General features: G+C 30.2%; 3 protein-coding genes across 3 annotated transcripts; 2 read left to right on the forward strand and 1 right to left on the reverse strand.

The window, feature by feature from the left end:
- On the forward strand, nucleotides 1,683-6,559 carry LOC107608380 (homeobox protein knotted-1-like LET6). Its single transcript, XM_016310186.2, has 5 exons — nucleotides 1,683-2,009; nucleotides 2,249-2,605; nucleotides 2,720-2,972; nucleotides 4,886-5,157; nucleotides 6,109-6,559. The coding sequence occupies exons 2-5, from the start codon at nucleotides 2,288-2,290 to the stop codon at nucleotides 6,304-6,306; spliced, it is 1,041 nt and encodes a 346-aa protein (XP_016165672.1). The 5' UTR covers nucleotides 1,683-2,009; nucleotides 2,249-2,287; the 3' UTR covers nucleotides 6,307-6,559.
- Nucleotides 7,652-9,419, forward strand: LOC107608959 (50S ribosomal protein L30). Its single transcript, XM_016310751.2, has 3 exons — nucleotides 7,652-7,800; nucleotides 8,596-8,808; nucleotides 8,902-9,419. Exons 2-3 carry the CDS (start codon nucleotides 8,617-8,619, stop codon nucleotides 9,034-9,036), a joined length of 327 nt encoding a protein of 108 aa, XP_016166237.1. The 5' UTR covers nucleotides 7,652-7,800; nucleotides 8,596-8,616; the 3' UTR covers nucleotides 9,037-9,419.
- LOC107608958 (protein NRT1/ PTR FAMILY 6.4) lies at nucleotides 9,440-12,764 on the reverse strand. The gene is made up of 5 exons (XM_016310750.2): nucleotides 12,471-12,764; nucleotides 12,245-12,365; nucleotides 11,936-12,153; nucleotides 11,279-11,826; nucleotides 9,440-10,517 (listed from the first exon to the last, which is right to left on the reverse strand). The coding sequence occupies exons 1-5, from the start codon at nucleotides 12,471-12,473 to the stop codon at nucleotides 9,641-9,643; spliced, it is 1,767 nt and encodes a 588-aa protein (XP_016166236.1). The 5' UTR covers nucleotides 12,474-12,764; the 3' UTR covers nucleotides 9,440-9,640.

Genomic DNA, 14,852 nt, shown 5'->3' on the forward strand with positions numbered 1-14,852 from the left:
GAATTAAAATTAAATAAAAATATTTAAAAAAATATTATTATAATTTCAATTTTTGTATCTAAAAATTTTAATTTTTTGTATTTTTACTTTCTAAAAATACTAAAAAGATTGAACTTTTGTGTCTCAAAATTTAAATTTAAATTTTAATCTTTAATCATTAAACACAACACATAATTTTAGTCCTCCAATAATCTTAATTTTAATCCCAAAAAATAAGCACAACCTAACTGACAATGTTAGTATTTCATGTGATACTTAATATAGGTCAAATTTAATTTGTGAGAGAGCCTATAAATTGATTCATGGTTTTTAAAACTATGGATTAAGTTTATCAAGTAGAATGCTCGAAAATCAAATTAATGAATGGACATAGGAAATTTGTTCATATTATGAGATGATTAACATGCACAGTGTGACATAGCAAGAGCAATACATGTGTAGAGTAGTTGTCTGCAAGAAATGAGTTATATGAAAAATGCTATTTGTCAAACTATCAACAGTAGTAGTACACATACATGAACAGTGCTATTCCAAAGACCAATGCAAGGCAAGGAACCTGAGACTAAGATAGTGTGAGATTGTGACTTTTATAACTGCGTTTGAAATAAAGACCAGCAGATAGAGATTAGAAAACAAAAATTAAAAAAATAGATTAAATTATATTTAATATAAAAATATATAAAATTAAATTATATTTTAATATTATATTTATAGCTCTATAGCGTTTGTTTTGAAGTATTGAGACAGAAATTGAGAAATCGAAATTCAGTATTATGTTTGTTAATTCAGAGATTGGTACTAAAATTTTTATTTCTATTTTCAAAATTTTAGTATTTCAGTACTTCCAAAATGTAAGGACACAGGGAACTAAAATTTGTAGAGATAGAGACCGAAACTTTAATAACATTTTATACCTAAAATACTCTCATTTTAATTAATTAATTCCAATTTTATCCTTTGTGCAAATTAAATTATAATTTAATTCTTCTTTCAATTTCTATCTCTTATTTTGCACCAAACAGAATATTAAGATTTATTTAAATCTCTGTCTTTTAGTCTCCGTCTTTCTATCTCTGTCTCTCCACCAAAATGTTAGCCTTGTGTTTGTTTATAGAGACGAGACACTGAGACAGAGAAAAAAACTATGTTTGATAGATGAAACATAAATAGAAATATTATGTCTCTAGACACTAAATTAATATATTTTGTATCTATCTCGACAAAAAAGACACATAGATATTATAAGAGACACAATTTATTTTTCACTTTTTCTTTTATTATTCTTGCTAATTTTTTATAATTATATTTTTTTTCAAATTTTTTAAAAAAATGAGAATAAATTAAATTTTTATAATTTGTTCTAATTTATAATCAAATAAAATACAAGAACACAAAATTTTGTATTTTTATTTTTTATGTCTTATTTTTAGTATCTTATCTTATTCGTGTTGGATTTAAATTTTCTAAAGTTTGAATTTTACTTTAGAGAATAAAGTGTAATCTCTTACTATTTATTTTATAAGTGGGACCAAGAATAAATATGAGATAAAAATTATTCAAAGATAAAAAATTACACTTTATCCTCTAAAACACAAATTTAAAATTTAGAGGATCTAAACTCTATCGTGTTATCTGAAACAAACACCATCTAAACAAAGACTAGCTTGTAGCACACACAAGACAAGACATAAGACATAGATGAATGAGTATGTGTATGAGTATGTATGTAGATGTATGGTGATTTCATTGGGAAGGAAAACTGAGTGTGTTGTTGCAGAGACACACGTTATCCCTGTGTTGTAGCCCCCCTCTCTGTCCGCACCCTCCTCTCTTCACAAAACACAAACTCTCAGTCATATAAACAACCCACTGTTCACCCCTCTCTGTTCCTATCCATTTTCCAATGAACCCCTCCTCCCCTTCTCTCTCCAGTACTCTTTCTTCTTTTTTTATTGACAGAGCCAACAGAACTAGTCCTTAAAAAACACGGGTGGTGTCCATAATTTAGGGTATGTTGGATTTTTGTAGGAATAAACTGAAATAATTAATTTGTTTCAACCTTCATTTGCGGGAGTCCTTTCTGATCTCATCTTATCTGATCTCTGATCTCCCACAATTATATGCAGCAAAAAGCCACCTACTATTATTTCTTTATTATTATTATTTGTTTTATTATAATGAAAATGGTTTGCTTATTATTATTATTTATTGTTAACTGATGATGCAAGATTTGTTTGATTGAGAGTAGGGTTTCTTAGCTTCTTCTGCTTCTGCTACTACTTCTTCAATGGACATGATGATGAATATTGACGAATCCAACAACAACAACAACAACAACATGATGAGTAGTGATAGTAATAAGTTTCTTTCGTCTATTATGGCTACTGTCATCAACAAGAACACCAACAATTCTTCTTCTTCTTCACCTTCTACCTTCAACATGCCTCATCATCATAACTATACCAGCCACCACCAGCAACAACAACAAACCGCCACAAACACCAACAGCAACGCCGCCGGAAGTAGTAGTCTACAAGTTAGGGATAAGATCATGGCACATCCTCTCTTCCCTCGTCTCTTATCTTCTTACCTTAATTGCTTGAAGGTCATCATCATCATCATCATCATCAATATATCAATACTATTCTTATAACAAACTACATATGTTCTTTTTTTCTCATAATGTTATTATTATTAATTTAATTTGATGGTATGAAAGGTTGGAGCACCTCCAGAAGTGGTGGGTAGGTTAGAGGAGTTATGTGGAAAGTGTTCATCATCATCATCATCAAGAAGATCAGATAGTAATTCATGCATAGGTGAAGATCCAGGGCTTGATCAGTTCATGGAGGCATATTGTGAGATGCTCATTAAATATGAGCAAGAGATTTCTAAACCCTTCAAAGAAGCCATGCTCTTCTTCTCAACAATTGATTCCCAGCTTAAGGCCCTTTCTCTTTCACCACATTTTGGTATATCCATAAACATTCATTAATTCAATTACCCTTTTAATTAAACAATATCTAAAGTTTCTTTACATAACATAACATCCATAATTATATATTTATTTTATTTAAAATAATAATTAATAAGTCTTAAATAAGCCAAGAAGCAATAGCTTAAATGGCATAGTCTCTCCATACTCAATTAAGAGGATGCGGATTCGAGTCTCTATATTTTCGGTAAAAAAAAAAAAAAAAAAAGTCTTAAATAAGACAATTTTGGAATGTTTGGACTGGTTTTTTATTTTTTATTGTCTTTGATAATATATATGATCATCATGTGTGACCTATTGAAAAGAAAGAGACAGAAAAGAAAACCCTAGAAATTAACCCTCCTTTGATAGTTATGCCCATTTAGCCATGGGAATTGAATCTTCAGAAGAAGTGTCCTTCATAGTTTATAATTAAATTAGTTGGTATTAAATGTTAAATATTAAAAATTGTTGGCAAATAGAAAAAGTAATAATTATATATATACACATATAAACCACTTGGGGAAAAAAAATTAATACTAAGGAAAATAGGAAATGATTGTTTCATATATATCTAAAGAATGTTTACGAAAATAAATGATAGATTGTGATGATATATATAATATTTTCATTTAAAAATGTTCATTTGAATATCTCTTGAATGAGTTGGATACCAGTCAAATGATCATTCTCATCATAAATAGTGTCATTAGAGTTTTACATGAACTTGATTAAAAGTTCGAATCAATTATTTAATGGGTCCAATGTGTTTGAAAAATTGTATTTTCCCCCTTTTTAGTTATTATTCAAATGATGAAAAATTTATTCTTAATGCTTCCCAATTAAGTGATCAATTCATCATAATTTTCGTTTGGTCATGGTTTGCCCCATTGTTATTAGTGCTTATTTCTTCTTTTTAATTGTTTCTTCACTTCATTTAAATATGTAAATGATTTTGTCTTGGTCAAATTAAAGTCCTTTAAGGAGTAGTTGATAGAAAAAGGAAACTTCTTGTCTTGTTTTCTCTTGTCATGTGTTTCTTTTATCAAATTGTTCCCTATGCAGTAGTTTAATTTGTTAGTTTCTCAAATTAATTGAATCTGTCACTACTGTTTTTTATGTGTGGTTATTTTTCATTCTTTTCATCTCTTTCTGTATGCACTTTAATTTATCAATGGTCTTGAATAGTTTTTATTTATTTATTTATTTATTTATGTAACAATAGCTTCTTTTTTGAAATTGACTAAGTGTGATTAGATCATTGATTAGATGCATTAATCAGGCTTTTAGCAAAAGGTTATTGTCTTTTGTAAGTGTTGACATTCTTAATGAAGACTTGCAAGTCACTTTTGCCATGTTATGTAAGTCTAACTTAACTTAATAAAGAAAATGCTAATCAAATCTCTTTTGACATTTTTTTTTTTTATTTTTTCCCCACTTGGTGACCACTCTTGGCATATGATTAATGATTGTCATATAATCTTTAGGTAATCTTAGATGTTTTTGGATAATTCAAGGAAAATTCCTACTTAATTACATAACTAATACAATGCACCGTCTTTCAGATATACTAGAGCATGCTTAATTTTAAAGAACATTCTTAACCCCTCATTTTTAAATTAGTTATTTTTGATAATGTGACAATTTACTATTAAATATTTATGTAAAATTATTTTACACATGATTTGTGAATGAAAATTAAATTATATATATATAGTCTTCCTTGGCTAATGATATAATATTTTGTGATATATGTCATGCTATATATATAGACACATATAGTCAATAATGATAGGGACTAGCAAGTGCATGCAATTTTAATTAATTACTTGGTGTGACATATTCTACCTGCAACATTTATTGAAGGTTTTTAATATTATTCCATATTGTTGTGGTAATTTTATTTGAAAGGTACTAATCATCAAAGTGAATCATCATCATCTTTACTACAAAATGAGGTTGATGTGCTTGATGAGAACAACAACAATAATAGGAACATGGATACAAGTCAAGCTGAAGAAGACAGGGAACTAAAGATCCAGCTTCTGAAGAAGTACAGTGGATATCTTGGTGGACTCAAGAAGGAGTTTCTCAAGAAGAAAAAGAATGGAAAGTTGCCAAAAGAAGCTCGCCAGCAGCTTCTTGATTGGTGGAACAGACATTACAAATGGCCTTATCCTTCGGTATGTGTATATATGTCACAACTTTCTTAATAACTTTTTTTTTTTGGTGACTTCTTTCTTAATAACTTGAATAAACCATTTTACATCTTTACATCTCTCTACATATATAGTTTATGGATAGGTTTAATTACTTTGTCGGCCCTATAGTTTTACTAATTAGGACTCTATATTTTTTTTTTTCTTTTTGATTGAGTCCTTATACGATATCAAAATTTGTAATCAAGTCCCTGAAATGACAAAACGTTAGAATTAACGGAATATTCTGTTAAATAAAATGAATATGCCTAACATTTAACCGAATATTATGTATAGTTTAATAGAATATTCTGTTAATTTCAACGTTTTTGTCACGGTAGATACTTAGTTACAAAATCTGATATGGTATAGAACCCAATTAAAAAGAAAAAAAAAGTATACGGATCTAATTAATTAAAAATTAGGTAAAACTATAGGGATCGACGGAGTAATTAAACCTTATGGATATTGAGAATAGAGATGTAGATACAAAATATTTGGTGATGGTGTATACAATGCGATTTGATGTCTTTTTAAGTAGTTATTTTAGCTTATGTATAATACACTATTGATTGTCTGTCTAAAACTAACTTTTTTATACTCGTATAGCTAGTATGAAAATTTAATTCTTTCTTTGTGAGAAATTTTTACTAAAAAATTTGTTACATTTATTTGTCACTAAAAATTTTTTGGTATAGTATACTAAATGATATGTGCCACATTTTTTACTTGATGTTCCTTTGCAAGAAGATATAACATTATTTGAGATCATATTACATACTCTCTTTTATTCCAAATAATTATTTAGATAAATTGCTACATTAATAAACGTAATAATGTGCTTAGATTCAGATACAATACTTTTAAATGGTTTACACTGTCAATGTATCAAAATTAAATTCGAGAGTAATATAATTAAGCGTGATGTTGATACAGGAATCCCAGAAACAGGCACTAGCAGAATCAACAGGGCTAGATTTGAAGCAGATAAACAATTGGTTCATCAATCAGAGGAAACGCCATTGGAAGCCTTCTGAGGACATGCAATTTGCTGTTATGGATGCAACTAACCACTACATGGAAACTATCATGTGCAAGCCATTTCCCATGGATACCATGCCTATTCTATTTTAAGTTTTTAACTATGCAAATGCATATGCTATATATGTATAATATATAGTATTTATAGCTTGTATGAACTTTTAACTGTTGAGCTGAAACCCTTTTTAGATTTCAAGTTACCTTAGGTCTTGAAGCTGCTTTAATTATGAAGCTAAGCATGCAAGTTTCCCTATTATATATATGTATCCTTCAATCTCTTGAAGTGTTAGTTATATAGCCTCTTGAATTTTTTGTGGAACATTAAGGAGACTTTTAATTTGTATGATGATCTATTTATTTAATTAGTCAATTGCAGAAGTAGAAATTGTTTTAACATTTATCTTGCTAGGTCAAAGGATCCATAGTCTTGCATGATTATTTATCATGCATAATTAGAATTTAGTAAAGTGAAAACAATAGGCTATATTTATATCCCAATATAAAGAGAGATTTTTGAAATAAATCATTATCAAAACATATGGAAGCTAAGCTTGCATTGCCTCTCGTGCTGAACAATTTAGGGTTTTGATGGAAATGTTATGGTGTATGTTTTGTTTACATACCTTAACAGTGTAAGTGTATTATCATGTTTTTTAAACCTTCCTCAGATAAATTATATTATTGATTAGGTGATTATTATAGTGTTTAAAAGTGTTTGTCTAATTTATTAAAAAGAATTAAAAATTAATATTTAATTTTAAAAGTATAAAAGTAAATAATTATTAAATATTCAAAATTTATTATAAAAAGTAAGTTAGACAGAAGTTAAGCATCAAATTATAGGTACTATAAAATTCACCTATTGATTATGCGCAATTCATACCATAATAAGTTAAAAGCAGTGTTAAAAGTTAACCTATCTAGAATCCAAGCTTTCTCCACAAATTACACCATCATCATTTGAAGCAATTCTCTTTCAAAATCCAGCGTAATTTGCTATGGGCCCATCATCACTAGTTATAGTATGGTCCATATATATATATACCTTAACTAAAATTTATCCTTTTATATGTTCAAAAGTAGTGGGCTTTTTGAATAAAAAAGAGTAGTGGGCTTTTAGGCCCCATTTTAATTACCAAAAAAAATGTTCAAGAGTAGTTATGTATTAATTCTTTTTTAAAAGAGCACGTTTGTTTTTATTCCAAATAATCACAGTTAGTATGAATAAATTTTCATCTAATTTTTCGTAAGAAAAACGAATTTGTAGAAGTATTTTTTAAACCAAAGAAAAAAAAACCCTATACTATTATTAGTTATTGGGCCAAAAGATACCCTTTTTTTGTCCAGCCCAATCTGATTCGTCACTACGATCTATTATAAAAACCGAAAAAGAAAGTTGTTCGTTTCTTTCCAAAATTGTACGTTATGACTATTGTACCCTTGTGTCTTCGGAAATTTACAATCTTGTCCCAACCTTTGAAAAGCAGGGTTCATCTTCTTCTAGACGAGTTATGCAGCTGCCACTTCCAGCTTTGCACCTTAGTGCTGCTACTTCCATCTCCATCGCCATCTCCACTCAACTTTCAGGTCAGTTTCTCTCTCTTTCCCCCATGCTAGGTTCGATGTAGTTTTGTATGCGGATGGTAGGGTTTCTTTATGAATGCAAATTTTGGGTCTTTTTTCAATTAGTTGTATCAAAACTTGGAAGATTATAGGTTACAGTAATGAAATCTCAGTAAAATTCGTCCTCAGTGGATCAAAACTCATCACATTCTCAAGTTCTCAGTGTGCTATTAGCTGCAGAATTATTATATGTGCCTCCTTTCCGAGCCTCTTCCTCCTCTCTTCTGTCTTCTGTGTTCTATTATTGCTGGGATCTGTATATATGTTAGTTTGTTAATTAGAGCACATTTTGGCAAACTATATTAGGGAAATTAACTATTTTTTTTTTTAATTTGATATCATATTTGCAAACCTGCTGGATCTAAAGGAATTAAATAAAAAAGGGGACTCATAGCATTGTAGTTTTCCTGGTCAATTATATTGATCTTGATCCTTGATTACCCAATTAGTTATTTGTTATGGTTTTCATGCTATATGCACTAAGGTTTTTTGAATGATTTTGATAAATTCTAGTCTTTTATGCACATTTTTGTTACTTATTTGTGTGAATTTGTAACCAATTAAGCTGCCATTTTATCTAGTTAAAGAGATATAATTACAATCGAATTCAAAATAATCATTTTTTTTCTTCCCTTATATCAATTGAATGCCTTCAAGTTTTGTTTGAATGTAACTTAACTACCTTTATGCTTGTAATGTCAAATTTGGAGATCATGTTAGAAGAAACGGTTACATGCACTTGATTCATACTTATTGCAGTTCTGACGTCAACTTGAAGTCATGAACGCATTCAAGGCATACAAGGCATGCGTCCCGATTGCTTGGAGCCCCAATATTTATATAACTCTGGTGAGAGGTATTCCTGGAACCAGGAGGCTCCATAGACGCACTTTGGAAGCACTACGCCTGCGCAAATGCAATCGAACTGTCATGCGATGGAACACACCTACTGTTAGGGGAATGCTCCAGCAGGTTCTAAGTTAATCTCTATAGGAGTCCATTCTCTTTTCAAAATGCACTTGTTACTCTGTATGCTAACATTGATAGGCTTCATAATCCATATAGGTCAAGAGGTTGGTTGTTATCGAGACAGAGGAAATGTACAAGGCACGCAAACAGAAGGAAGAAGCGCACCAGGCTCTGCGTCCTCCATTGATAATTAGTCATCAACCAGCTTCATCAGCTACTGGTTCTTTATAATAAGGCTTCTGTTTTTCTTTAGAGATATCATCATCTTGGTACTTAAACTATCAATGTGCAAGTTAAAAGCTTGGTTTTGGTTACCAAGTGATTCAATGGATCAATCCTTACTCTGAAGATCATGTTTTAATTATTTAGCTCTATAGGTGGAAATTCACATACAGTTGTCTTCATGTGAAGTTGCTGGTTAAAAACCATTAGATAATTTGACATGTTCGACTAAATTATTATATAACGGCTTTCAACTTTCAACTTCCCATGAAAAAAACTGCATATGAGTGTTCACCGCAATTTTGTAGTCTTTTTAACATTAGTCAAATTCATGCCTCGTATGTATGAAACATGGCTAGAAAGGGGTTCAATGGTTTTATTCATTTTCTATATGATTATCACTTTTGGAACATAACATAAAATGCAGCTTGAGCATTTGATATATATTTCACAATACATAAAAGTATATGAAAATTGATATAGTTCAAACGAATATTGTGCAAAAAATGTTCTGCAAATCACTCAAATTAACAAAACATGGTGTTCTTGCACACTATACATATGGGGCCAAATAAATTGACCAACTATTTTAAAGAATATATACATATATGCCCTAGGCTTCTTCCTTTCCATCAACACCAATGATCACATCATTTGCACTCACCAGTTCCTTTTCTCCACTGTCATTATTAGGCTTCATGTTGTTCTGAACTTTGTATTGATGCCTCATTGCCAAGACAACGAAGAGTATGAAATTCAATGCTCCTAGTATAGCCAGCATCCAATAGAAATAGTCCAATTTGCCCTTGTTCATGTTGCTCTTGAGCCATTTTTTATTAGTTACCTTGTCCACTATTGACACCAATAAGCTGCTAACAAAGAACCCCATTGAGAGGGTAGTTAGAAAAAAACCAGTGCTGAGAGATTTCATCCTCTCCGGTGCCTCCCTGATGAAAAACTCGAGTTGTCCTACATAGGCAAATGCTTCGCCGGCACCTACGAGAAAAAACTGAGGGACTAGCCAGAACGCGCTTATAATAGTGTTATTCTTAACAGCATTCTCCCTTCGTTCTCTCTCAATGTTTGCCGAAACCACCATGGCGCAGATGGAGAAAACGAGTCCAATTCCAACCCTCTGAAGACTTGTGAGCCCTTGGGTGTTGTGAGTGAGTTTCCGAGCCAATGGCACGGTGAGTTTCTCGTTCAGGGAAGTGAAAAGGAGAATGGTGATGAAGAGAAAAGCTGATAGTGATCCTGAAGGGACAACAAAAGAAGAAACTTTTCTGTCCATGAATGTAGCTTGCTCTATGGTGAAGGTGTTCATTTGGGAATAAATTGTCCAGAAGAGAATGCATGTTGACCAAATGGGGATGAGCTTAATTACCATCTTAACCTCCTCAACCTCAGTTACTGTTGAAACTAACCATACATCGTTCTTGTTTTCATCTTTTGAACAGTTCTCATCTAGGATAGCAGCTTTGTCAAGGAACCTATTAAACAGAGCCATGCAGTTAAAATCCATAATTTGATTCAAGGTTGTAATTTAGCTCATTGTCACAAGAGCTTTAAATCTTTCATTTTTGTTCAAAATACGTAGAAATATATAGTTTTTCTTTTCACCCAAAATCAACTATGCTTTAAGAGTGATTGATAATTTGTAAAGATTTAAGAAGGATTGAACAAAAAACAACAGAACAAAAAGTTAAACTCACCTACTTAGTTAAGAAACATCTTACATCTACATCAAATAGGAAAACAGTTAAAGTGGTAATGAATCTTAGCTTGACATAAGATTACAAGGTGTGAAAAAAAAGTGGTCACATATGCAGATGTGCAAATAAGCTCTGTCTACGTGTAATTCTTTTTCCAACTTAAATTCCTCTTTTTATTTATTTATTTATTTGATCTAATGACTTGCCAATCAAAAATTGAAAAATATGTCCTTTTCTACAAGGACAACACATAGAAGACAATGAAAACACAACACATTTAAATTTTTAAAAACAAAAGTTTTTAATAGTCCCGTGATTATGAAAGTAACCACTATGTCTATCACAACCACAGACATTATATCATACAAATCTTTTCTAATTGGTGTGCAATAATTGAACAACAATATAAGCAAAAACAACCTCATGTCAAAATTTTACACGATTTAATCATGTCTAATCTTAGACCACACATGATTAAGTCGCGTAAAAATCCGACGTTAACTTATTCAAAACGATTTAAAACAACTGTAATTGCATACCTATATTTCTCTGTATATGGTACATTAGCTTCATGGTAGCCATTGAGAAAGCTAGGATCTGATGGCATAGAAAGATTCCTCTTGTTCCAAGCCAAAATCAAAACCCTCCATATAACAGTTAAAGGGCTACCTTGAGGCCTCTTGAATCTATAGAATGGTGTTCCACAAAGCAAAATAGCAACAGCAAGAACCATTGTCCCTGCTGAGATTCCATATCCCCAACTTCTTCCTACATTATCTTGGATATACACAAGAACCACCACAGCAAATAAGGATCCAATGCTGATGAAGAAGTAGAACCTATTGAAGAAAAAGATCATCTTCTTTTCCTCCTTAGGATCTGTGGTATCAAACTGATCCGATCCAAACCCGGAGACATTGGATTTTATTCCTCCTCCACCTAATGCTATGGTGTAAAGTGCTACAAATAGAAGAGCCAATTGTTTTCCACTGGCTTGAATGCATTCATGGTGTTGTTTTCTTACTTCATTGCATTGAGGAGGCCTCATTGAAGGAATGGCTGTTGCCACAGTTAACAAACACACTCCCTGCAATAATTATACAAAGTGTGGAATTTTTAGTTAATAATACACTTGATATTATTATATATTGTTCTTGTAACCATAACACAAGAAATTGAACATGAAACTAAGTTACCAGAGCAGCTATGGTTGCAGATATAGCAACAGTAATGTATCTGCCAAGTTTTGCATCAGCTAAGAAGCCACCAAGGAGGCCAAGAAGGTTGAGAGTTCCCATAAAATTGGTCAATATTGTAGCAGATTTTGCTGATGGAAGATTCAAAGTTCCAACCAAGTATGTCACCAAGTTCATAGATATTCCCATAACACATATTCTTTCAGCTAGTTCAGTTCCTGCATAGTGAAAAAAAGTATGCAAATTTAGAATTCAAATTAGGACTCAAATTTCTTTGGATTGAAAAAAAAGAAGAAAAAAAAAAGGTACCTAAGATGAGCCCTGCTGCTAGCCATCCTCCGGTTTTCGACTTATCTGCCGGGTAGCCTCGAAAATCGAGTGCCGGAATGCCTTCAGAACCTTCTTTCTCACCATGGTTTGCAGCAAGAACCTATCATAAGAAGTAGAAAGATGCAAAAAGATAGAAATTAAACCATCATGAAGGTACTATACTGAATTACTGACATAAATTCTTGAGAATCAAGTTACTATATACCATGTCTTTATCTTTGTTAGAGAATCCTACAATGAAATTTCAGCTCCAACAAGATGATTGAAGAGAAGAAAAACTGTGAAAAATGTTTTTCTTTTGATAAGATGTTATATGCTGAAGGGTAACTCAATAATTTTTTGGCTCCACTTTTTGATGTGATATTGAGAAATGAATATGCATATACTTTGTGTCCTTATGTTTTGGAGTTACATATATAGGGCTATAAAAGCTGTGTTACTTTGGCCATACATGACTTATTGATAACAAGTAACAGGACTTGAAAAGTGATAGGATTTGCATTCTTAACTTGCCACCTTAAAGTAACGGTTATCATGAACAATGTGGAATCATATATACATATAGATTCCCTATAATAAAAGGCATCTTATTAGTAGCTTCATTAATTACCAATAATCAATATACCTGTTGTTCAGTCTTGTTCACTCTTATTTATCTTTGTTTTTGTACCTGATTTAATTTGGAAAATTCTAATTCACCAACTATCAACCGGGATAAAATCAGAATTTTTTTTAGTCAAAATTAAAAATTCAAATTTTAGTCAGAGAATAAATGAATAATTTAACCATCTTTAATTACTAATACAATTATTTAAGAGTATTTTTAATGCTAATTCTAATTTTAGTTTTATTTTGGATCCTACAAAAATATTTGTAGGATCATGTCATAAATAGTGATTTACAATTAAAAGTAAAACTTGCTCCTCTAATGTTTAATTTTAGTTTATTTAAAATTTTATATTATTTTTAATTATTTTATCAATATAATTATACGAGTGTCAAAATTTTATTAGTTCTTCATCAAAATGATACCGTATCTCTAAGGTGATACCAATTTTATTTTATAAATCAATTTCAATACATATTTCAATTATAAATCAATTTATTTTTTTAAAGTACCAAAAATGATACTTTAAAAATACTCTATTAGAGATGTTCTAAAGTTCTAGTATTTCTGTTTAAAAATCTTGTGTTACTAATTTCAATTTATTCTTCTTGATGTAGTAATCATAATGATCATGCGTTATGATTGATGAATAATTGAATGTAGGTGTATTAATCTGCAGCTAACACATGATATCAACTTTATCTAAGATAAAGTTATTTTAAAGTGAGAGAGTGAATGAGTGTTCATTCTTTGATCAACAAAGTATGCTTTTATTAACAAGAATGAAAAATCTTAGTCTAGAGATAAGTCCATTTTAGAAGTAAATATTAAATTGTTAAAGTTAAATATACATAATAAATAATATACAAATAATATATTTATAGTCATTTTTTTATTTTTATTAAAATATACCTAAACATAAAAAATATATATATTAAATAAATATTTACTATTAGTGAAATATTTTAAATATTTATTTAATAAATACAAAACAAATACATTAAAAACTTAAATTTTTTTATATTTTTAATAAAAAAAATTTAATTTATAAACTTATAAATAAACCCTTAATATGTTCAGGAAAAAGCCTTTAATTTGCGCCGCTAAAATTAAAAGAGGGTTTTAGTTTTTCAGACTCAGAGACTTGGTTATGCCTTTCATTAATATTCATACATCATATTGGCTTTCCTACAAAGCAAATTAAGAGCATTGTGGTTTAATACTTTAATTATTTTGTTGGTGGAAATAATTAACATAATAAATTTGTTAGTTAGTAGTAATAGTAATTAATAAATTTGAGGAAGAAGTCTTTAATTTGCGCCGCTAAAATTAAAAGAGGGTTTTGATTTTTCAAAACAAAAAATTTGGTAATACCGTCCATTATTATTGATCCATTCTATTGGCTTTCCTACTAAGCAAATTAAAAGCATCGTGGTTTAATTAATGATCTTGTTTGGTTCATAAATTGTGAACTCTTATCAAATTGAAGCGTTCTGGCAATTTGCGTTGACAAATTGTAACCATTAATCTTAGACTAAGAAAGAGAAAAAAAAAAACACACTCTATTGAGTTAAATACTCCTCATAAAAAGTTAATTACCTTAGCTAATTAGTTCTCGTTCCGAGCTCAAAATTCTTCACTAATAATCTTCTCCTAAAAATTATTTAAAAAAAAAATCAGTAGATAATTTTTAGTGGACAGGGAAAATCTTGATTGAAACTCGGTATTTTTCACATATTTTAATTTATGTCAGAAAAATCATAGTTCTGTCCTGTCTTTTTCCCATAAATCTTTTTCTTTTTCTTTTTCTCCTCTTCTTCTTTTATTTACTTATTTATTATCTATTTTTCTTTTTTGTGGTCAGAATTTCCCCCTATGTTCCGTAAACTATTTTTGTATCTCTTATAACCAGTTATTCTTTTGAATAAGTATAATAAAAAAGATTTAAATTATTCATGGCAAAGAAACACATTTATCATA

This window comes from Arachis ipaensis, chromosome B07 (genome assembly GCF_000816755.2).
Source record: "Arachis ipaensis cultivar K30076 chromosome B07, Araip1.1, whole genome shotgun sequence".
NCBI classification, from domain to species: Eukaryota; Viridiplantae; Streptophyta; class Magnoliopsida; order Fabales; family Fabaceae; genus Arachis; species Arachis ipaensis.